This window comes from Sciurus vulgaris (genome assembly GCF_902686455.1).
Source record: "Sciurus vulgaris genome assembly, chromosome: 13".
Lineage (NCBI taxonomy): Eukaryota > Metazoa > Chordata > Mammalia > Rodentia > Sciuridae > Sciurus > Sciurus vulgaris.
Genome location: NC_136474.1, coordinates 33,782,900 through 33,806,695, shown reverse-complemented (window position 1 = coordinate 33,806,695; position 23,796 = coordinate 33,782,900). Strand labels below are relative to the sequence as shown.

The 23,796-nt window shown below is 42.9% G+C and overlaps 1 protein-coding gene and 1 long non-coding RNA gene across 10 annotated transcripts in view; one reads left to right on the top strand and one right to left on the bottom strand.

The window, feature by feature from the left end:
- MTCL1 (microtubule crosslinking factor 1) overlaps positions 1 to 8,988 on the bottom strand; it is a 132,439-nt gene extending 123,451 nt beyond the window's left edge. For 6 of the 9 annotated variants that reach the window (XM_079108442.1, XM_079108440.1, XM_079108443.1 and 3 more), the window contains exon 1: positions 7,814 to 8,987. In XM_079108442.1, the coding sequence (XP_078964568.1) occupies positions 7,814 to 8,866 (1,053 nt within the window). In that variant the 5' untranslated portion in view covers positions 8,867 to 8,987. Of the gene's footprint in view, positions 1 to 7,813 lie in introns of all 9 variants that reach the window. The other 3 variants (XM_079108444.1, XM_079108446.1, XM_079108448.1) reach the window with 2 other exon arrangements.
- A 1,905-nt stretch (positions 8,989 to 10,893) lies between these two features.
- Positions 10,894 to 18,675, top strand: LOC306642751. Its single transcript, XR_013758669.1, has 3 exons — positions 10,894 to 11,915; positions 16,051 to 16,162; positions 17,817 to 18,675. It is a non-coding gene; the product is annotated as an uncharacterized lncRNA (long non-coding RNA).
- Positions 18,676 to 23,796: the final 5,121 nt, after the last annotated feature.

Genomic DNA, 23,796 nt, shown 5'->3' with positions numbered 1-23,796 from the left:
AGTACTGTTTTCCTCCGGATGGGCCTGCACTCTTCTCCCAGGCTGCTCCAGCACCAAGGCCCCAGTGCAGGGACCCTGACCCAGGCATCCATCCCTCTCAGACACGTATAAACACACTGGGGCTCCAGCTTCCCCTCAGGCCCTCTAATCCTCCCAGCTCCATCCAACAGAGTCATCCTTTAATATGTAAATCAGACCACCCCACCCCCAACCAAGACCAGTCAGGGCTTCTTTCTTTCAAGTCCTCCCCCAACTCCCTCCCTGAGGCACTGGGCCTCAAAGGGTCTAAGACTACTCACAGGGGACTCAAGGTCTCACCTGCCATCCCCTCACGGGTCTTCAGGGAGCTCATTCTGTCAGATAATGAGGGAAGTCACATGCATCCCCTGACCACAGCCCTCGAACCCCCAGTCTCCAGACTCCTGCTTTATTCTGTTTTCTTCCCACCTCTGCTCTTTTTCTCCCCCCTATTTACTGTTTGTTATCTATACTAAAAGTATTGAAACCTTGTCTCCTTGATTTTCTTCGCACCCAGAGCAACATAAGGGACACATCTGCCTCTCAAAAAGTATTTGTGGAATGAATACACACCAACAGTCAACACACAGACCATATCAAAAAAATGACGAAATTGAACTTAGCTGCACCTTTGCTTTGTTTTGATCTTACAGCCTAATTGTGAAAACTTCCCAAACCCATAAATAAAGCTGCAGTACACAGGATATACATTCTACTCAAGTATTATAAAAGATTTTAATGAGGAGCAATTTGGAAGGAAAGAGACCAAGAAAAGCATTTTAGAAATTTTATTGATTTGATTATTAATTAATGATTTGAATGCCTCCAGATTAGGATGCTTTCAGTCATTCTATTTATTTTATTTAATTAATATTGAGGCTCAAGAAAAAAACCCTCTCCCAGACTGGTACACCTAAATTATCAGTTCCTGCCCTACTATTCAGTTTGTTCCTAGATTCTTACTATTCTCACTAATTCTGCCTTTGTTCTAAAACTAGGAATTTACCTAAAGAACGGAGATTTTCCCAACATCGGAGCCTCCAGTAAATAAGACATTGAACAGAAAGAAATCTCTTAAAGATGAGTTTATGCTAAATAAGATTCAGTAAAGGAAGCACAACAAATTCACTGGGAATCCTTATGGGAATATATGGGTTGGAACAAAATGGGGGGAAGATGATCCTCCAGTCAGCCTCAAGTGTATGCAATGGTCTTAAAAAGAGCACAAATAGGGCAGCTCATTCCGGAACCCAGCTTGTAGCTTCTCTCCACTCTCTTCACACTGTCCTGATCAAGAGAATGCCCTACTCAATTGACCATGACTCAAAATGAAAGCTGTTTCAATGGACTATCAAGGACGACCCAAGTTAAAGAAGTCAACTTCCTCATGGTCAAATGGCTGGGCTCCTCATGAAACTACTCTTTCAGGAAAGTGCTTGCCACCCCTCACAAAGGGAAGGCTGTCACAGATGCCTGATCCTTACACTGAGGCTTTGATGATGGAAGCTATGTCCCCAGACTAGCCCATGCTGGAGGAGGCTAACCACACACCAAAGGCTTTAAAATGGGTTTATGTTTGTCATTCTTTCATAAGGAGCATAAAGTTATTTCTGAATCTTCAAGGTCGAGTTTCACTGCTACCTCATCCATCAATCTGACAGATTAAATGTTGAGAAACAGCCTACCTGAATACAGTTGAAGGCAATTGTTTCACAGAGTAACTAATAAAAAATAGTTCAGGGGCTGGGGAGATAGCTCAGTCGGTAGAGTGCTTGCCTTGTAAGCACAAGTCCCTGGGTTCGATCCCCAGCACCCCCCCCCCAAAAAAAAAAAAAGTTCAATCAAGCAATAACCACTGAATGTATAGCAATAAGTCAACATGTATGTATACACACAAATACATGGTGATATGGCTCTTCTGATAAAGGAAGGAACTGTTTGTGATTGCTTTTCCATTAAAAAAAAAATGTTTTTAAAAATCAAAATCATTAAAACCTGAAATAATGTGTTACTCAAGTAAAGGTTTTAAAAATATGAAATAACCATAAGAAGATGCAAGATACAGCTTCCAGATATAAAAATATTCTCCAGTCTTCAGACTTTTTGATAAGGGTGGATTCTCATCCACCCTAATGTTAAATGCTAGATCTATAGATTAATATAAACAACTATCTAGGTCTACAGATTAGTATAAACAACCATGTAGGTCTACAGATTAGTATAAGCAACCATCATAGGCTTTAAAAAAATAATATTTAAGGGTTAGACACACCCATGCCTTCAAATCATTGAGCAGGTCAGATGTAAACAGCTAATATTTTTTAGCATAAATAATTACCAACATTAGTTGCACTGAAAAGAAAATTAGGGAGGGACCATAACTGCACACATCTGAACCACTGCTTTTGTAACTCACATTTTATCTAAATTTCTAAAACAGAAGACATCCTTTATTAAGCACTTTACCCTCATCACCAACCCTACCATAACCCTGTCAAGAACGCACTACCCCCATTTTAAAGACAAGGAAGCCAAAATGAGTTTAATGTATATGGAAGCCATATTACAAATCCAAGGCTGTCTGCTTCCAAACATGCACATGCACTTTCCACCAAACACTACAAATTATCACTGCACAACTGGGACAGATGAAACAATAACAGATTTTCAACTGTACTTTCAAAAGCCCACCATCAGTGTAAACTACTAAAAGCAGCCCAGCATTTAGAGCTTGAAAATGATCGATGTACAAGTACATCCATTAGAGCAACTCAGGAAATCATTGCAATGTGCAGTAAAAATACTAATACACTCATTTCAAAAATGAGGAAACTGAGAATCAAAAAGTTTAAGTGCTTCCCCACCACATGTCTGTTGCAGAGACAGAACTGAAGCCAGCATTTCAACTCTTTCTGTGGTCTCTGGAAAAAAGCAATTTTCAGGTTCAGTGAAAGGAAGTTATGAGAGATGCAAATTATAAACCATGTAAACTGGCAGCGGTCACTTGAAAAGCAAAAACTGTGATTATCTGGATTAGGGTCACGATGAATAGTGATTTTCAAACTAACATTAATTTTCTGAGGGCATGCTCTAATTTAGAAACACTGTACCCCAGAACTTTGATGAGGCCTGCCATTTAAATGTTCAAGAAAATCAAATCAAGCAGAACATAAATTGTTCTGGCAGATATAATTTAGAGATAGTAAATAAAAGTGGGAAATTGCTGTTGTCTTTTTGTATATAGAAATTAATAAGGCTAAAACTGTTCTTAATTAATAGTTTTATGCTGAATTGACAGCAGGTCTATTGGATATTTAAATGTTATGTCATTATCCCACTGAAAAGCTAATCTAGTTTTAATTATATTTTTCAAATATTTTATATAAAATGGATTCTTTAAGTAGTGTGAAGTTGTCCAACTATTTTCTTTTACAAAGAACAAATCAAGCTTTATTATTCATACATGTACATATACACATCTGTCAAATTAATGAAGTACCATGGATGCAAATGAATAAACCAAGAGTAAAAATAACTTTTAATGAAAACCTCTAGGCTAGTTTTATCCATATGTATGTATATATATATAGAGACTATGTATATCCATATGTATGTATATATATATAGACTAAATTCATGATTTCTTAATATAAGTGATAAAAAAACTCTTGATCATACTGATTATATTCACATCTCAATCTCTTTTAAACACCCCCAAATCTAAAACAATCTCTATTTTAATAACCCCTCTTTAAATAGACCTAATTGAGACAGTAGCAGCAGCCCTATGTATGCTGTTGCAATAACTCCAAGCTTCTGGGAGTTTCAGACAGAAAATCTTTCTATTGTAATATACAAGTAATCCACCTCATTTCCCCCTGGACAATGAAACTGTTCTCTGCAGAGTCCCAGTTGTAGCTAAGGAGGCACAGAACCCACTGCCATTGTTTATCAAGTGACAGTGCAGCCAGCAGCTGATGGGCTAGTTGCCCTGGTCAACATTATCTTGCCACCTAAGATTATTATAGCCATGCTTTCACAGGCTGAATAAGGAATGGGTGTGGAAAGTGGAATGTCAGGATATTGGGAACATTGTCCATGTTAACCCTTCCGAAAGAAGGAAGGGGAAGGAAGGTGGAGCTCAAACACATCAGCTGCTGAGAGCTGCTTATTTTTGCCTTGAAGTTTCCCCCCTCCACGTGTCACCCTTCAGGTCACGCTGAGCACCTGGTACCCAGGCAGCCAAATGTAACAAAACATGTTAGAACCTGAAATTCAAAAAACTAGTACCCCCAGTGAGAAGCAGGAAGGCAAGGCTAAATCAGTGGGGGGATACTGCAACATATAAAACCAAAACTTCAGGGATTAGGGGTGTAGTTAAATGGTAGGGCACTTGCCTGGCATGCACAAGGCCCTGGGTTTGATCCTCAGTATGTATGTGCATGTTCACACACATATACACACACACACAAAACAAAAACAACAACATCGATCGCTCTTAAGAAATTATTACTCCCAAGAAATCAAAGCAATCTGCCCTTAGATCTGGCATGGCATGGACTTGTTTGCTTTTAACTGAAGATAATTCTTATGAAATAATTGAGAATGTGGAGCAAAAACAGTCAATCCTGTCTCATCCTGAAGGATATCAGCACAGCTAGGGTCCACTATCTGGGGGTGGGTTATGTATGCATCACCAGTAAGGTTGCTAAAAGTATTTTCAAAATAGGCCAGTAAACTCAAAGTGATTACATGCTCCTGAAAAGCCTGTGGAAGCAGAGGACATAATTAATATGTTGACAATGAGCACTACGGCTTATCTGAACCCCAGAGCACTCAAGCAAAACACAGTCATGGCAGCCTGACAGGAAGGAAACAGGCCAGCATCTTGTGGAAGACAGTTCTTAGCATCAAGAAATGTGCCTGGATTTTGTTTTAGAAGAAGCAAAGACCTGGGGTAAATGAACTCAGTCACTCACTTGAATTTCTGAAAACTTCCAGTATCTCTAAATTCATCAGAAGCCCAACAACAATCCAAGTCTCTTTCTCCTGTTTTCACACCAAAGCCAGACCCTTGAATTGAGTTATTCTGCACTTTTCATCTAGTCACCCCAGGGCCCCTTGATAAAGAAACAGAAACTAGAAACAGAAATGACCCTACACTCCCCACCCAGCATAATGGAAGGCATGCTAAACACCAGGAGACTTCCATCTGAATTTCCTGATCAATGAGACATCCTCCTAGGGTTGCACTGTCCTTATTTTTCTGTTTGATTATACTCTGGTCAATCAAGCTCTGAAAATGATAATACTGCACAGCATTGGTGACAACACTGATTCGGAAAAGAATGTAATGCTCCATATGGTCACAACCCTCCAAAACACATCAAAACAAAATCTCCAGGCCAAGTTTCTTCTTGCTAGATATTATGTGAACAGATGGATACTATATCTAATCTCAAAAGTTTGGTGCAACATTCCCTAACAAAGTAGTTCGTCAAAGATGCACTTTTATTTACTATCTTAAAAACCAAAAAACAACAATGGTGTTGTACCCCTGAGCAACATCAACAAGAAAAAGAGAAGTTTGGGTTTACAATGTGTATACTCTAACCACCAGGTGCAAAGAAAGGAATGCCTACTGTCTGTCCTGTGAGGTTACTGATGCTTGGAGCTCAATTTTTCCACAAGTGGACAAGGTCACTAACCCATAGAAAAGTCCACCAGGATTATTGTATTTCTTTCTCCAATTGAACTACTAGAACTTAGGCTTTTGGAATGACCAAACATGAACTTAACACTCATATACATGCAATCATTCTAATTTCCCAGCATCCTTCAGATCCCCTCCACCCAATTCTCTCTCCTGCTGTCTGAGTAAAGTCTTTGGAAACTCATTAGTAAACAGATGGTCATGACACTTTCTCCCAGGAAATTGCAACTGAACATTTCCAGCAGATTAAACCTTGCCAGTGGGATTTGTATGGCTGTTGGTACACAGGCTAGTAGAGAGGTATTCATTATGGTCCTTTCACCTGAAAAGAAAACAGAGGGCCCCCAGGAAAACTCAACATGTTGAGCTAATAAAACGGCTCTGAAGCAGCGTATGCTGAGAACAGCAGCCTTGCTGGAAACAGGGATACAACCTCATGCAGAGCAAAGAGCAGAGGCTCAGGGAGCAGCAAAATGGAAGCAGCACCACTTAGTGACTGGGTCACCTTGGACAAGTCCCATTAGTTTCTAGCTCTCAGCATCCTTGTCTGTGGAACTGCAGTTGGGATAAATATAACAACAGGGGTTTCTGCTGCTTAGTAGTCATGATTTAGATTTGGATACACATCATTCAATTGGAAACACCATAGGTCACTAAGAACTGGGACTACAACAACCAATAACATTCTCATTCTCAGGAGCTTACATTGTTAGGTATTTGCAAAAGTACCACTGGCAGGAAAGAGCGACACACAATATAGTTGTATTTTCTCTTCAACACCTTTGAATTTTGCTGTGTAGTCTATTATATAAGAGTAGGTAACACTATTTGAAAAGTCTTGCTCCAAGTCCCAATCTGCTTGCTTCTCACCTCTTTCTTTGCCTCATTATTTGCATAAAATAACTACTGCACCTGGCTGGTTAGAGCAGATTTAGATAAGGTTTAGGAGGACCCAGTGGTTAAGGTGCTGATTTCAGCTTCAATTGTACACCATCACTTTAAAAACTCAAGTCTCAGTCCCACCGACCAAAACCTGGACCTCAATCAGGCAGATTCATCATTTGCTGAAAAAACAAATCACATAGCCCACTGATAAAACAGAGCCACCTTGCCTCTTGGGAGGATGTTCACTAAGACCTTAATGGATACACAAACAGATTTATATCCCTGAAGTTATTTGCTAACCTGAGGATTATAAAAAATTAAAAGTTGCACTCAGCATAACCCCTTCATTTCTCTCTAATCAACTAAACTGGCTTGACCCTTATCATGGTCTAAACCTTAGCTTCCACAACCAGTCCTCCTCCACAGTGAAAAGATGAAGTGAGATTAAGCACCCCAAGGCTAACAAGATGAAGAGGCCACTGCCAGCAGGCCCTGCTGGAAAATACTCAGAAAGAGTGCAGCAGAGGCTGTGATTCCTTGGAAAGAGCTGTTGTGGCCCTTTCTAACACAGAACTTACTTGTGGATGCTTATAAAGGGCTGGTGAACCCAGGCAACACTCAAGGGGCCCTTTCTGAACTTAGTTTACTGCTAAAAATGATCATCTTCTGAATTTGCCCCCCCAACACACACACACCTTGCCTTCTGGAGCCTCAAGGAGACAATGTGTGCCACTAGCTCTTTCTGTAATTGCAAGAGGAGCAGCAAGTTCACAGCCTGGGCAACTACACTCTCTGGAATTGACACACACCTGCATGTGTCCTGCAGAGCTGGGTATCAAGGGATAACCCTTTCCCACAGGTGAGACTGGGCACGCGATGGGGGGTTGATGTAGCCAAAACCATTATACCAACCTCTCCCCTAACATTATCAACAAGAGAAAAAGGCATCAGTGAAGACAAGCAAGACTTGTAGAAACAAGAAAAGCTAAATGGAGAAGAAGGACCCACAGGTCTTGCTGCTCCTTTCAGAAGTTTTGGCTTAAGTTTCCAAGACCTAATGAATGGCGGGTCAGGAAAATGGAGAACAGAAGGGGTGGAGAGCTTGTGAAGCCCAGGCAGTCGGGGCTCCAGGGGCGCCGCCCACTGCCAGACCTTCCTGGGGGCGCCTCTACACCTGCTGCCCAGTTCGCTACTCACCTTCAGATAGTCGTTCTCTGAGCGCAACTCCTCCATCTCCCGCAGCAGCTCCTCCTCCTCCGCCACTGGCACCCGCAAGAGCCGGGGCTGCTCAACCTGGCTGTGCTCCTTGGGAGTCCCAGGAACTGGTCGCTCAGGCGGTACGTGCCCCCCAGCATCCTCCGCCGCACCGGGCCCCGGGGACCCTGGGGGGATTCCGCCTGGGCTGCTACGGCCCCCGAGACAGGAGACGGCGGTGAGAAGCGCAGGGGGCTCAGGGCTGCCAGGCGGCGCTTCCCGGGCTGCGGGGTTCGGTATGGGGGCTCCTCGCAGGGGTTCCCGGTCACTGGAGCCGGTGCCGGACTCGGCGTCGCTGCTGGCAGCTGGGAGCAGGCGCTGCTCATCCGACAGAGGTTCGGAGGGACAGTCGGAGAGATCTGAGCTACTGTCTGTGTGGCTGATGCGCGAGCCGGGGGCCAGTGAGCCGACAGCCGAGATCACAGAGAGGGTCACGGCGGGGACCGGGGCGGCCGGGGCCAAGGGGCCGATGGCTCGGCCGGGGATTGCTCCGGAGCCGCGCTTGGATTTTCGGCCCTTGGCAGCAGCGGGTGGAGGTTCGGCCGCTGGAGGCTTCCCGGCCCGGGGTAGAGCCTCAGCAGGCACGGTGCGCGCTGCCCTCCGGGTTCCCAGGGCGGCCTTGGCGCCTCCTGTCGCTCTGGCCCCGGCGCACGGCGGCGGCTTGTCCTTCGCGCCAGGGACGCCACCGCTTCGCCGGGAGAGGCGGCCGGGCGCGGCCAAGGACCCGGGCGAGGGCGGTGCCTTGCCCGCTAGGCTAGGTGAACGTGGAGCAGCGGGTGTCGGAGCTCGGCCGGACGATGGGGCAGCCGGAGCTGGGCCCGGCGTAGTGGCCCGGGTGTGCAGATCCTTGAGGAAGGGTCTGGCTGGCGAGGGCGCGCGGTGCAGTCGCCTCCTCTCGGCCAGCGGGTGGAGGTGGTGATGGCGGTGGTGCTGGCCGGGCGGCTGTGGCTTCGCGTCCGGGGCACCGCCGCCCGCTGGGCCGTTCAGCGTCTCCATAGCCCGGGCGGTGAGCAGCAGCTTGGGAGGCAGATGCTCCGAGCGGCGGCGGCGGCGTGCAGCCTCCCTGCGCGCTCGCTCATCACTGTCCCCCTGCCCCGCCCGGTCTGCGCCCCGCGCTCCCGCCGTCCCCCCGCCTCCGCCCACCACACACACACACCCCGGCCTGTGAGTCCCTGCGGGACTCGCAGCCTCTGCCGCCCCGCTTTCCCCTCACTGAGGTCACTGCCGCTTGAGTTGTCCGCACACAGCCCCACAGCGGCTCAGGGTACCTCGCATCCCCTGGAACCTGCGCTCGGGGCTCGTGGGTATGCCGCCGCGGCCTTGCACACCCGCACTAGTCTGACGGTGGCGCGCGCCAGGCTCCCGCGTCCTGCTCCCCGCCTACTGCCCGCTCGCGCCCCTCGACACCCGCCCGCTCCTGCCCGCGCCCGCCCGCGCCGCTCCCAGCGGAGAGAAACTGCACGCGCGCTCCCCGCCGCCCCTAGTCCTGCGCCCGCCGCGGGGTGCGCATGCCCCGCCTACCGCCAGCCGTCGCCCGGGAGGGGCGGGGCCTCGGCTCCCTGGGGGCGCAGAGCCGGCGGCGTCCACGCGCTCTTGCAGCCCTGGGTCCCTGCTTGTTTTTTGAGACCCTAGAGACACTGTCGGGAGCTGGGGAGGGAGGGAAGAAGCAGAGTGATGTAGGGGGAAGGGGGCGGGCACCCGCCACTTTGAGGGAGATTGAAGTTCAGGAGGTGTCGGTAGGCCCCTCTGTGGTGTGTGCCTTGGGTCGTCCGTTTTCTCTTGGCTGACCATCCCCCACACCCTCGACCCCTCCAGTCTACCCCAACCCCTGGGCCCCTCAGTCCCATCCCACTAAACTATCTTTCCCAAGCTGTGCTCAGAGTCCCCGCTCTCCTTTAAGGATCGCTGGTACTAGAAACAAGTATCACGTCAAGACCGGCACAGTGCTCCACAGTTGGCACCCCCAGTGGCCTCCGGAGCGCCGAGAGGGAGGAGCTGCTGTAGAAATAGGAGAAGCAGATCGCCAAGCTTACGGTCAGAAGGGAACTCGCATTTATAGTTCGGGCTGAGAGCCAGGCACTGTTAGACACTTAATAGGCATTGTTTTATTTAATTCTCATAACAATCCGGAATCGAAATTCCTGTCTTGTTTAAGAATGAGGACACGGGCGCAGTCGCTTGCCTGGGGTGCCTTAGCCATGGCTAAGCTGGAATTCAAACCAGGTTGTTTAGGAGTATCAGTCCTGTACTTTCCCCTCAGTCCGGCACCTTTCTTCATACTTGAGTATGAATTCTGCTCTATGGGCAAGGCGCTTGACCTTTTTGAGCCTCAGTGTTCTCCTTCACCTATACATTTAGAAAAGATTTACCACCTGAGTGAGAATGAGGATTAAATGAGCAAGTACGAGAACACACTGTATGAACTATAAAGTGCTTTTTGCAAATAATTGAATGCAGTTATGTCTCAGGCATGGGATGTTGGGCAAAACCCAAAGTAAAAAGCCCAACCTGTCCTCCAGCCTAGGCATTTTAAGGAGGCAGAGGGCAGGTGTAATTACAAGGTGCTAGGATGGGCGCCTTAATCAGCTTGAGGTTTGCATTTTCTTGTTGGTCTTGTAGGTGTGTGAGAGTAGCAAGTGTGCAGGCAGGTAAGACAGGGTTTAGAGATGGGCCTAAGGGTGGTGACAGAAGTATTTGGATATCATCCTAGAGGATTGAAGGGTTCTGAGCATCACTGATCGTATTTGCATAGAAAAGAGCCCAACAGCAACATGGTGGAGCAGAGGGAGGCTGGTGAGGGAAGAGCAGTTGGTGGCTGTGGCAATAAGCTCTGGTTGAGGGGACAGTGGTAGTAGGGATAAAGAAAAGAGCACAGACTTGTAAAACTAACAGAAAAAAAAAATAGATTCCCAAGTTTGTGATCTTAACCACAACCTTCAAAAAGTACAGGATTAAACTAATTTGGGGGTTTTTGTTTGTTTGTTTGTTTGTTGGCAGTGCTGGAGATTGAACCCAGGGCCTTGTTCTTACGAGGCAAGTACTCTACCAACTGAGCTATATCCCCAGCCCGAAGGATAAACTAATTTTTAAAAACTTGCATAAATCAGAGAGCCAGGTCTCCCAGAAGACATTGTGCCTTGTCAGGGGTTGACCTCTGAGGGCACTGAAACCTTGCCAGCTCTGCTGCTGTATGTATAGAACTGCTGTGTGTGTGAGTCGCTTTTCTGAGAATTCTTCCAAATGTGGGATGACACACAAGAAATATCCTTTGATGCAATGTCTAGTAAGACCTCAGCTATATCTCACAGAGTGTTGGAGAAAAAAGGACACTGATTGGCTTTGCTTGGGCCTAAGTGACCACCCAGGACAAATAGAAAAGTTGCTCTGCTACCATGGTCTAGTCAGCTCCCATAGAGGATGCTCAAACTTTCACCTTCAATTAGTGCTAACTGGCAGTCCAGGACAATAGAACTCCCTCCAGAGACCCAGAAGACTCAACACCCTCAAATTCCTGAAGAATTACTCCTGGGACTGGTAGCACAAGCTTGACAGCTCCTCAGACCACATACAGCCATACAAATGGCCACCCCAAAGGTGATTCAGTAAGTTAGTCTTCCAAAAAACATTAGCCAGATGATCAGTTTATAGATAGCTTCCTTTTCCTTCAGGTACTAAGTGGAACAAAATCCATCCTCCTTATTATTAGTCTAGCAATTGTGACTACTGGCCCTGTGTAAAGGAAATTCAATAATGCCTTCTTTATTTTCCAATATTCAGTGGGTTACAGATATATAGAGATAGCTGTTTGTAGAAGAAATGTTCTTAAAGTCAAATGTGATTTGAAAAAAATCTTTTGTTGTTGTTAAATCAAATTATTCTAAAGGCATGAATATGTTTACTATTTAAAAGAAACTTAAAATGCTTATTCTGTAAAACAACAGCAAGACCCAGTGTGGCTGTACCTGTTTGGTTCCTCTCCACCCAGAACTGGTCCCTGACTCTGCCTTCCTCTGCTCTGCCTGGAAGGGGAAATAACCCACCACAGGTAGGTTTCCAGGCTTACTGCTTTGCTCAGTTTGAGGGTGGACTGTCAGACAGGAAGGGAAAGTCCAGGGTATCACCCTCTCTCTCTGCCTCTTGTGTCTTCTCCAGCAGGTCCAGTCTCCTTTGTGGAGTGGCTCTCTGAGGTTCTGGCTGTCCCTGCTCCTTCTGGTAACTTCGGCTTTCTATCACCTTGCTGTCAAGGGCATTTTTGGAGTGTTTTAGGATGTTATTTGTTACCACAACAATTGGATTGGGGGACATAATTGGCATTTAAATGAGTGGGAGTAAGGGATGTTAGATGTGTTGCAATGTTCCCAGAGAAGAATTGTCCCATCAGATAATAATCCATTATCTGAGCCTATGTAACCATAGTGCTGTCAGAGGAGGAATGACCTACCTTTATGTATGTGTGAAAAGCTGGGTGATGGGGGTTGTTAGTTAGCTTTCTGTTACAATAATAAAATACCTAAGAGAAATCAACTTAAAAGGTGGAAATTTTATTTTAATTCACAGTTCTAAAGGTTTCAATCCATGACAGTCAAGATTTATGCTTGCCAATCTCTGGGTTACTTCACTGTCTCCTGTTTGGCCTTCAATTTCTTCTGTTGGAACCTGCATTGCATACATTTATAACATATATTTCAGGGTTCCAATTTTATCATTCTTCTGTAGGAGCCTAAATGGAGTCCGAGGGAACTTCATGCAGCACTGGTGTAAGTAATGTCTATATGACTGTATTCATGACCTCTTTGTCCAAAAGAGTGTAGTGTGGTTATAAAAGTTAAGGCATTGACATCAAGTGAATCTGGGTCCAAATTCTGCCCAAGTCTTACCCTCTCTGTGGCTTCTTCGTCTTGGGTAAGGTTCTTTCTTTCTTCCCTTCCTTCCATCTTTCCTTCCTTCTTTCCTTCTTTCTTTCTCTCTTTCTTTCTTTTTTCTTTCTTTCTTTCTCTGTTTCTTTCTCTCTTTCTTTCTTTCCTTCTTTCCTTCTTTCCTCCTTCCTTCCTTTCTTTCTTTCTTAGATGGGCTCCTGCTGTGTTCTTCAACTTGGCCTTGAACTCCATGGCTCAAGTGATGCTCCTTCCCTAGCCTCCCAAATAGTGGGGACTATAGATGCATTCCACTGTACCCAGCTCTGGTATTATTTTCAATGTTTTCATCATCATTATCTAATACCGGTAGAGTAAACTTAAAAGACTCTTTAAAAATATCACCAAATCAAGTCTGGTGTGGTGGTGCATGTCTGTAATTCCAGCTACTTGGGAGGTTGAAGCAGGAGGATCATAAGTTCCAGGACAGCCTGGGCTATTTGGGAATACCCTATCTCAAAATAAAATAAAGGCCTGGTGATATAGCTTAGTGATAGAGTGCTTGCCTAGCATGCTTAAATGCCCTGAGTTCAATTCTAACTACTGAAAAAAAAAAAAAATCACCAAACAAGTGAAATTCATTCTGTGTCTATATTATAGTCTTACCAAGAGAAATGACTTTAACTTTGACCCATAGAAGAACAAAATATGGCTTACTCAGGACTACTACATTTTGTGCTCTATACTCGTGGGCCAAATTATATCCAGAATTTCTGCACCCTCAGACTCTTGTCCAAAACCAGGTGTTTATCTATATTCCAGTTTTTTTCTTATTTTAACGTAAAGATACATTTAAAATATGAAATAATTCCTAGTTTTTCACAAGAAACCATCCTCTTTGAACAACATGAAAACAATAGGAAATTTTCAACAGAGTGAGCAATTTTTTGGCTATCAAGAAACTTAAAGTTCAAAAGGGTTGACCTAAAGTCAAGGTGGATTCATGTATGTGAAACTGAGGCATCTCTTCACATTGGGCATGTGGGAACCTCCCAACTTCTCTTACAAGGTTACTGACAAAATTCCATGTGGGACCCAAGCCAGCCTCTCCTCCCAGGACCCACTAGACTCTCTCATGGTCAGAATGGCAGCTGTGTGGTGGTAATGAGAGTGAATGATCTCAGAGGCTCTTAAATTTTGAGAACATTAACATCTCCTGGTGAGAATGTTAAAAATGCAGGGTCTCTGGTCCTTTTCCTCACAGATCTGGTTTAAAAGTATGGAGCAGAGCCTTGGAATCTATATTTTTAAAAAATATTTTCAGCACACACCTATAATCCCAGTGGCTTGGGAAGATGGAGCAGGAGGATCACGAGTTTACTTTCCTGTGCTATCCTATCAGGAAAGGGAATGATCCACCTTTATGGGTATAAAAATCTGGGTAACAGAGCATGTTAGCTTTCCTATAGTATAACAAAATACCTGGGAGAATCAACTTTAAAAAAGGAAATGTTTATTTTGGCTAAAAATTTTGGAGGTTTCAGTCCCTGATTGGTTGGCCCATCGCTTTTGGGAGTATGAGGCTGAGGAAGCTGCCCACTGCATGCTGTCCAGGAAGCAAAAGAGAGAAAGAAGCTGGAGTCCCCTGAAGGCATACTAGCAATGACCTAACTTCCTCCCACTCGCCCCACCTCATAAAGGTTCTCCCACCTCCCAATAGGGCCATGGATTAGAGGACAAGCCTTCAACACATGGGCTTTGGGGGATATTTCGGATCTAAATTGAACCATCTTCAGATGGTTCAAACTATAACATGGAGGTTTACGCAGTTAAACCCGCACGAGAGTCTTTGGAATAAGAGATGATATTTCCCTCTGGTATTAGAATGGAGAGGCAGGAGAGGATGATGGCAGAAGGGAGGCCCTTTTGTTCTTGCCCTAGTTCTTAGTATGGGTGGGAGCACCCCCTCAGGGCATTTTTGGAGTTTATTGGGAGGGGCTGTTATCACAAAAATTAGATTAGGAGTGTACAACTGGTATTGAAAAGGAGGGGGCATCTGGAATGCTAGATGTATTGCGTTTACCCAGAAAAAAATTGCCCTACCAACTGCATAACTTCTGAATGCTCCACTAAATCATTCACATGCGTTTTAAAAAGTCTCTCATTATCTGAGCATGGAATGTAACCATTTTACACATAAACACAATACTTTAACATGTAGAGCAGTATTTTAAAATTCTTTAAAATTTTTAAAATTATTTTTAATTGACAAATCATAATTGTATTTCATTTCAGATGATGTTTTGACATATGTATACTAACGAAGTACTTTTTTAAAGATCATTTTAATAGCTGCTGGATCGTTTTAGGAGTTTAAGTGCAGTAGAAACCAAGACTGTATTTCATTTTATTTGGAGACTTTTGATGCATATTTCATCTTTGATCATTTCATTAGGGTACCACTCAAGGTACTGGAGTTGTCAATAAAGCATACCTGTGTTTATCTGTATTTTCTGCATTTTGAAAGTTGTCTTGATGCAGAGAATTTGTGTATTTTATTATCTATTTTCTAATATGTTTGTACCTAGAATTTGTATGTTGAAATACATATTGTACAGATGTTATAACAAGATGTATATTGCCTTATTATTTCTCTCTTATATTGGCATTACAGCATTGCAGTGATTTTTAAAATATTTATGTAGTTGAGTGATACACATACAATGATTCTCATTTCAAATAAAGGGCATGCCTAAGAAAAGGGTGTGGTTGGGACTGACAGCATTCAGAGCTGAGACCTTGTGGAGGATGCCCCCTGGTGGTAGGTATTGGGATGCTGCCCTCCAGCACAGTGATTTCAAAGCAGAAATCTAAAAATGTCAGCTCTTAAGCTTTGGATAGGAGTGAGAATTGTGTATAATTTAAAATAGCTCCAAGGTTCTAAGAGACTTCCATTCATCAAATGGGGCAGTATTCCATTATACAAACTCTGACATGTTTATGAAACTTAAAATTTTAAATTTGGACTCTTTTTTTTCCTCTGGCAACATAATTGCTAGAAATTTTATATGACATTTAAAAACTGTTCTGGGATTCTAAACTTGACGCACAGGGAAAGTATGTTGTTAAATCGGGAAAATTAAGCAAATTTTTCTGCCTTCCCTTTGTCTGCAGTATGTATATTCTTAAAAAATGAAGAGAAACGAATGGGCTAAGTTATTACCCCTTTAATTTAGAACATAACAAATCACACCATTGTAGGTCTTGAAATGTATGCTTGTGTTCACTTTTATTATAATTTGCCATTTCTTGTTTGTCTTCCTAAAGAGTTACTATCCTCCAAAACAGAAATGGAAATGTGAAATAGAAGATGCCATTTACCACTTCTTCCTATGAACTCTGGTCAACTTTAATGCTCAACTTTACATCTAAAGTAAAGGTAGGTTTACACAGAAAGTAATGTGGAACAATTGATTTATAGAAGACTCCATAACAGATAATACTTATGAAATAAGCTTCCTGATGAATTGAGGAGGTAGGATATTGTAGAAGAATTAGAACCACCTGTGCTCGATGCCTGGACAGATGATTTGTTCAATTACAACTTTGTTCAGCTATTAGACAAAATAGTTCAGTCTTCCTATCTCTGAGAAGCCTCTTCTATATAATTAGGGAGTTGAGCTTAAATAAGTTCCAATATAGTTCTGAGAGTTGAGGTGAACTTCTAAATGCTAATACAATTATCAACGTAAGAGTATCCATAGTAAGTTGACAGTCCCCTTTGTTCATTCCCAATTGTGCTCAATGAATATAAACCAATTACAATAAAAGAACAGTATAATGGATAAGGTTTAAAGTTAACTATAGTAAATGCTAGTTATACGTATTTCTGATTACCCAATTGCAACAAAATATTAAGTCAACCATGTTTTGGAGTTGTTTCCAATATTATAAATGTAGAGGGCTGGGGAGATAGCTCAGATGGTAGAGTGCTTGCCTTGCAAGCACAAGGCCCTGAGTTCGATTCCCAGTACCGCAAAAAAAAAAAAAAAGATAGATGTAAAATAAATACATTTCATATTTACCTCTTTAAATGTTGCCCCCAGGATCTAGGAATTTGAGAGCAGAAAGAGGTCTGAGGAAGCATTTTCTTGCCCCTCAGCCATCAGCCCCTATCTTTAGGAAACCCCATCCCTGGTATCCACTGCCTATTGTTCAGAAGTAGTTCTCCCTTCCATAGGTAAGATAATCATATAATTTATCATCCAGACCATAGAACATTTGAGAGGAGAAGGGGGCACTTGGTAATTGCTGGACAGCAGACATGAACTGGACCTGGGCTGGGCACATAGGGCTATGTGATTACCCTATGATTAATGTACATTGCTTAAGGTAAGAATGTCTCAACTTGAATCAAACTGACTTATCTTTAGATCCACCCACACTAAGAGGACACGAACATTTTTCATTTTGCTTATCCCTTTCCAATGTAATTGGGATAGAAGACTGTGAAAGAATCCTCATTGCCTCTTCGTCCACTCACTCATTTATATAGTCATTCATCTGCAGATTTTATTTATTGAATACCTTCTAAAATGCTAGTTTTCATAGAGATCTGGTACAGCAGAGGTAAAAAAAAAAAATATGGTACCTGCCTTTTGGGGGCTCATTGTCTCATACAGAAAATACTCTAAGAGAAAGCTGTCACTGAGATCCAGAGCTGGCCTCCACTGTACCCCAGCCTCTGTAGTCCTAGGATCTGACCTGGTTCATCAAGCTAGGCCCCTTCTGTCCAACATAAACCACTGCACAGAACCTTAACATCAGACAAGGCCATTCTGGAACCATGATGGATGAAGACAAAAAAGATCATAAATCTTTATGTCACACAGTGCCACTTGTAAGTGAAAAAAAATACCAAGTATTTAGCTCGTATATTTGATGGCAAATATTGCATATTTGTATTTTGAACCTCATACATCTACATGTATTTTGTTCTTACCAAAACAGTGAACTGCTGCCCCAAACTAACTCAACTATTTTTATTTTGCTTCTTGATATGTGTGTGTTTTACCAACACTCTCTGCCTTCAGATTTCTGGGGAGAAAGAAAAGCCTGAAAGGAAGAGGACTGTGGAGTATCCTTTCTTTCCCTGCCACAAGGTCATTTTCAGTGTAAGTGGCTGGCTAACAAACCTGAGTAAGAAAGGCTGTGACATATCTCTGTGGCTACTTGTTTCTTTAAACATCATTGCCTTCTTTCTCCATTCAAAGTAAGTCTGGCCAAGGCAGATTTTGGTTCTAAAGGCAAGTGTGGCCTCAGAGCTGCCAGTGCTTCTGCTTGCTCAGTCATAGACCCAACTTTCCTCCATTGCAGTTACAGTCTTACTCAATTCCATGCCTGTGAGTCCTCTGGAATGCTGTGCTCAGTGGTCACATGGACACAGTGTGCAAATGTGGTGGCAAAGAGCAACAGATATAAATCTTGCATGTATCTAATCTGTTCATCTATATGCTACATTTTCCCATGGGACTTCCTGGCAGGGAGGTAGGGACACTCACAGTTTCAAAGAAAAATGTAATGAGAATTTCAAGCTTAATGCAACAGCAGAACATGAAATCAATTAAACCTGCTATGGTTTGAATATGCCCCCCAAATTCATATATTGGAAAATATAGCCCTCAAATTCATATATGTTAATGGTATTTCGAGATGAGGCCTTCAGAAGTAATCAGGATTAGTTGGGTTTGTGAGGATTGAACCCTCATGATGGCATTAGTGGCTTTATAAGAAAAAGAGAAACCCAAGCTTGCTCACTTGTGCTGTCTCACCATGTGATACCTCCATCTGTCATGTTATGATGAAACTGGAAGTCCCTCACTGGATGCTGAGAAGATGTCATTGTCATTCTCCTGGACTTCCCAGCATTTGGAACTGTTAGTCAAATAAACTTCCATCCCTTACCTGGTCTTGACTATTCTGTTACACAGCAGAGCCCTTCTAAGGGCAAGCAAGACAGACCTTCTAAGCACAGATCCTGTGGGACTGCACAGTCATGAGCTGGGAAGCCTACCAGCAGCATAGATATGCATGATCAGAGGTGCACTTTGTGCAGTATGGAGTCCATACATGGGTTCACCCTGTGTAGATCACATAACACCAAGAGCTCAGGTTCTGGGGCAGACCCCCAGCATTACCAGCTGTGTGTCCTTGCATAACTTTCTTTCATTGTGTCTCAGTTTTCCTGCTTATAAAATGAAAATAATAATGTTGCCCAACTCATAGTTTATTGTAAGGATTAAATTTTAATATATATGAATATTTAGAATTATATTACTTGGCAGCTAGCGAGACTTAAATAAAGTTTAGTTATTGATAGTAGAGATGAATATATGGTTATGCAATATAATTTAACTTCTTATCTACATCTGCATCCAGGTAAAGAATATACTTGAGAGTTTCTAATTAGAAAATAGTAAATAGGTGTTTTGGTTTGCAAGTTTAACAAACAAGAACAAAAACCTACAGAAGAGAGAGATGAGATCTGGTAATGCTCTATGGTAGAAGAAGCAAATGAAATTATCAAAGGGAAAACGGGTCCTAGGGTGGGGTCAACAGATAATGATTCTCTAAGTTTCACAGATGAAAAACCAAGACAGGAGGAAAATAAGTGACTCACCAAACACAACACTGGGTTATTAAATGGCTCATGTTTCTTGAACAAAGCTCCATAGTCCGCAGTGTAAACAATAGGTGGGCTTTTCACTGGGTCACTGTTTAAGCCCCTATCATGAGGATAATTTATTGGTATGAGACCACTTTGAACTAAGAGGAATATGAAAACTGACTTTGTGATGTCATTAAGTAGCAGAGCCAGGTTGTGAACTTAGCACACTCTCCTGTACCCTGTCCTACCTTCCCTGCATCTATTACAGACTGCCCCATGAGGTGATCAGCTACCATCAGAGCTGCTGTGGATCTTTCCTGGGATGCAATGAGGCCAGGTTCACAAGACTCTTAGAGAAGGGGTTGGGAGTATAACTTAGTGGTAGAGCACTTGACTAACATGTGTGAGGCCCTGGGTTCAATTTCTAGCATCACAAAGGAGAGAGAAGTGAAAGAGGCTGTGAAAGAAGGAAAGAACAGGTGCTCATCAGACAGATGATGCCCAGAGATGTCTCGCTTTTTCTTGAGAAAGTTAATGCTACACCTCTGCTCTCTGCTTCCTGGGTTCTAAAAGTCAGGAACAGTTATAGACTTTTCATACATAAGCCCAAAGAATCAGATGCCTTTGGGAGTACAAGGAGTCCATACAGGAGACGTGAGTTCTGTTCAAATTAATTCTATGTAAGTAAAAGTGAAAAAGTTGGAATGTCTTTTTTAAATAAATATTTGGATACAGCCATTGATCATGGAGCAGCACAATCCCCACAGTGATCCAAGGAAGACATGGTTTGAGCTGAGGAATTAACTGACTCTCTTTACATCCCTCTGGAAGCTTGAATTCAATCCAGGGACAACCTTATTTGAAAGGCAAAAAGGAGGAAGCAGTTTGATTATTTGAGACTTTGGGAAACAAAGATCATTAAGGCACGGTTTTGATTTTTCAGTTTCCATTCAACAACACTCATGTATTTGCACCTGCATCCCTTCGTGCCACCTAAGGAATAAACAGTGGACCAGAGTCTGTTGGACAATAATATTCTTGAGTATGTGCTATTGGGTGAATAAGAAGCATGGCCTGATCCTTGCCTCCAAACATTGTATCTCAAACTCAGATGCCAATTTGAGCACAAAGTATGATTAGACAAAATGCTGATTTAATGAGATATTTTAGAAAATCTTGTGATCATAATGATCACATCATAGATGCAAAAATTACATCAACAGGGCTCATGTTTTTAATGATTGTGCTCGTGTGCATGCCCACTCACTCCTATGTCAGAGAACATGGAGGTCTCCCTGGAGCTCTATCAAAGTTTGATTGAAGAAAGAAGGAGGATGGCCAGGAGAATGCCCCTGAGATTCTACTGGGAAAACACAGAGGGCAGAAGAGCAGGTAGATATTTAGAGAAGAGAATCCCCCTCCTGTGTGAAGTCTTTCCGTTCCTTTAAGTTACTACTGGGCTTCCAAGGATCATGTTTGTCCTCCTTTTGTTGAGCATCTACTAGGTGCGAGGCCAACATTCATCTCCTTCACAGTGCCCCTTCCTTAGCCCCTCAGATCCACCCTACACACCTGCCCAAGTGCTCTTGAGGTTACTGGGTAATGACCAACACTGAATTTCCTGTTGTTGTCTGCCTGGCCAGCATAGCACAGGGAGCGAGAAGGCCTAATCAAGGCTTATTCCATACAAATGGCAGCATTTCCATATTTATCCTGCACAAGCAACCAAGACAAGAGCATACACAAATTTTAGGATAAGCTGAGTGCTGCATAGCTTGTTGCCAAGAAATTTCTCAGATGAAGAAATTTACTCCCTTCCAAAAGTGTCAATGTGGTGGTGTACATTTTTTTATTTTTAAAGCTAAGTATAGAAACTATACTACATCAATCACTATTAGATGTGCTGCAAGTCCTAAATGAAGGGGAAAATGGGGGGGGGGGAGATATTTATACACTTTTTTGTTGATTCACAATGTTAATACAACTTTTGCTTCTATTTAGACAGCTTATAAAAGGGAATATAAATAGCATTCTCTTTCTCTCTCTTGCGCTAGGAATAGAACCCAGGTCCTCATACATGCTGGGCAAACACATTATCACTGAGCTACATCCCCAGTCTATATATATCTTGATGATAGTAAATTCGGTCAAGAACTATCTAGAAGGTTAACTTGAATTTATAGAATATCTAATTTTTTTTCTGATTCAAGAAATGTAGGCTTTTATGTATAATACTAATGGGAACTAAGTAGCAGATGTTCCTTGCTGATTTAAGAATTGGAATTGGAACATCCATGACTGGAGATGTAGCTCAGTGGCAGAGTGCTTGCCTGCATGTGTGCTGTCCTGGGTTCTATCCTTAGTACCACCAAAAAAATAAAATAAAATAATCATAGTTTTATCACTGGTAGACAAAGAATGACCATCACACATCCTTCTCAGCTCTCAACAAACATCAATTGATCTCCAATGACTAGCAGGGTAAATCTAGGCTAGTTGCAAGTTAATTTCTCTCTGTGGTCAAATGGTTTCCCTTCTCCATAAATAGCATGGTTGATAAGAGTAATAAAATACTCACCCCAGTGTGATTGAGAGATTAAAATGAGATATTGTTTGTAAAGCCCTTTGCAAATTCAGAACACACAGCAAATTTCTCATTTATTAACCCTGAGCTCTTCAGACAAATCACTTACCTTTGCTGGGGTTTAGTTCTCTCCAATTCTAAATTCTCTTTCCAAACAGCTTTGAAAGATTACAGAGAACTGTAATTAGCATATCAAGCACCAGCCTAATTTCCTGCCAGCTCCTGCTATCCCTGCAATTACACTGTTTATATGTAAATGTCTAAATCCTGAACAGTGCCATCTCCATCAGCTAAGAAAACAGTGTCCAGGTCTTGTTGACACATCCCATTTTCTTTGCAAAGAATGCAAAGGTACACTTCTCACCAGTCCCTAAGGACAAGGTTGACAAAATACAACGTGAATTCTCAAGATTTTTCTTTGCCTTCAGTGATGCAAACAGAAATGACCTTACACATAAGTAGAAACTCATCTTCCTGCAAGGGGTGCATGTTTTAAGTCTCCCTTGGAGATAGTGGAAGGCAGGGAAAGGCAGTGGAAGCTTATTCTACTGGGCTGGACTATTGCCATTAACCACAATAGCCATTGGGAGTTTTTTTTAACACCGAAAGGGAATTTTAACTGATCTGAAATCACCATCAAGGTGTTTGTGTGTGCGCGTGCACGCGCACGCCATCAAAATCTGCATAATCACATGGCCTGACTGAACAGGTCCTAGGATCTGCTGGCTGACTCCATTTACCACCCAAACAGCAACATCAGCTCTAACTAAGGCTCATTCATTAAGCAAATAAATTTGGTCAAACACAAAAAAATCCAAAGGTGATCAACTGTGGCTTTGGCCCTGTTAAGAAGTCAATTTATAAGTCATGATGGCCCTGTCATTGTGCTGTCAGGGAACATGGATACTTAGTGGGGCACAAAGTAAATACAGTTTTCTCTTGATTAAAGTGTGAGGGCAAGTGATCTAAAAAGTGACCATGTTTGTCATTTTCAAATTCGTGTTTCCCCAATTATTAAAGCTTCTTCTCTGCTACTTATTCTGAAGAAAGATGCTAGCCCTTGCGTCTGTCAAATTTTGAGACTTCCTGTTTGAGGACATGTCATTGTTCCCAAGCTAAATGTGTCTGCATAGAGATCTGCATGGCTAACAACTGCAAGCAAATCAGAATTTTGCTGGCATGCTTGGGCATGTTACCTGTAAGGAGAGCTCACATTAGCCTCCTCCTAAATGGGGAGACCAGAGCTAGCCAACAGCTTGGAGTTATCATCATGGGTCCAGGAGGAGCAACAATTGTTCATGTTCCCTGAACAAAGCTCCACAATCTACAGTGTAAACAACAAATGGGCTTTTCTCTGGGTCACTCTCTAAGTTCCTATTATCAGGATAATTTATTTATTGGAACAATGTCACTTTGATCCAGGAAAACCATGAAAAATTGACTTAGGGATCTAGCCCCTTCACTTCCATACAACCCAACCCAAGGTTGAACCTTCAGGTGTCCAATGACATCTGTCCTCAAGGCAGGGGTTCCTACTTGAGCATGTCAGCATCACCCGGTGCTCAGATTGTTGGATCTCACCCCAAGAATTTCCTATTCAGTAAATCTGGGTGCAAGGTGATAATTTGCATTTCCATCAAGTTCTTTTAGATGTGTTAATTGGCCTTACATTGCTGTGACCAAAGTAACCTAACAACTTATAGGAGGAGAAGTTTCTTTTGGCTCATAGTTTCAGAGGTTTAGTCCATCAAATGTTTAGTCCGTGGTCGGCCAACTCCATTGCTCTGGGCCTAAGATAAAGCACAACATCATGGCAGAAAAA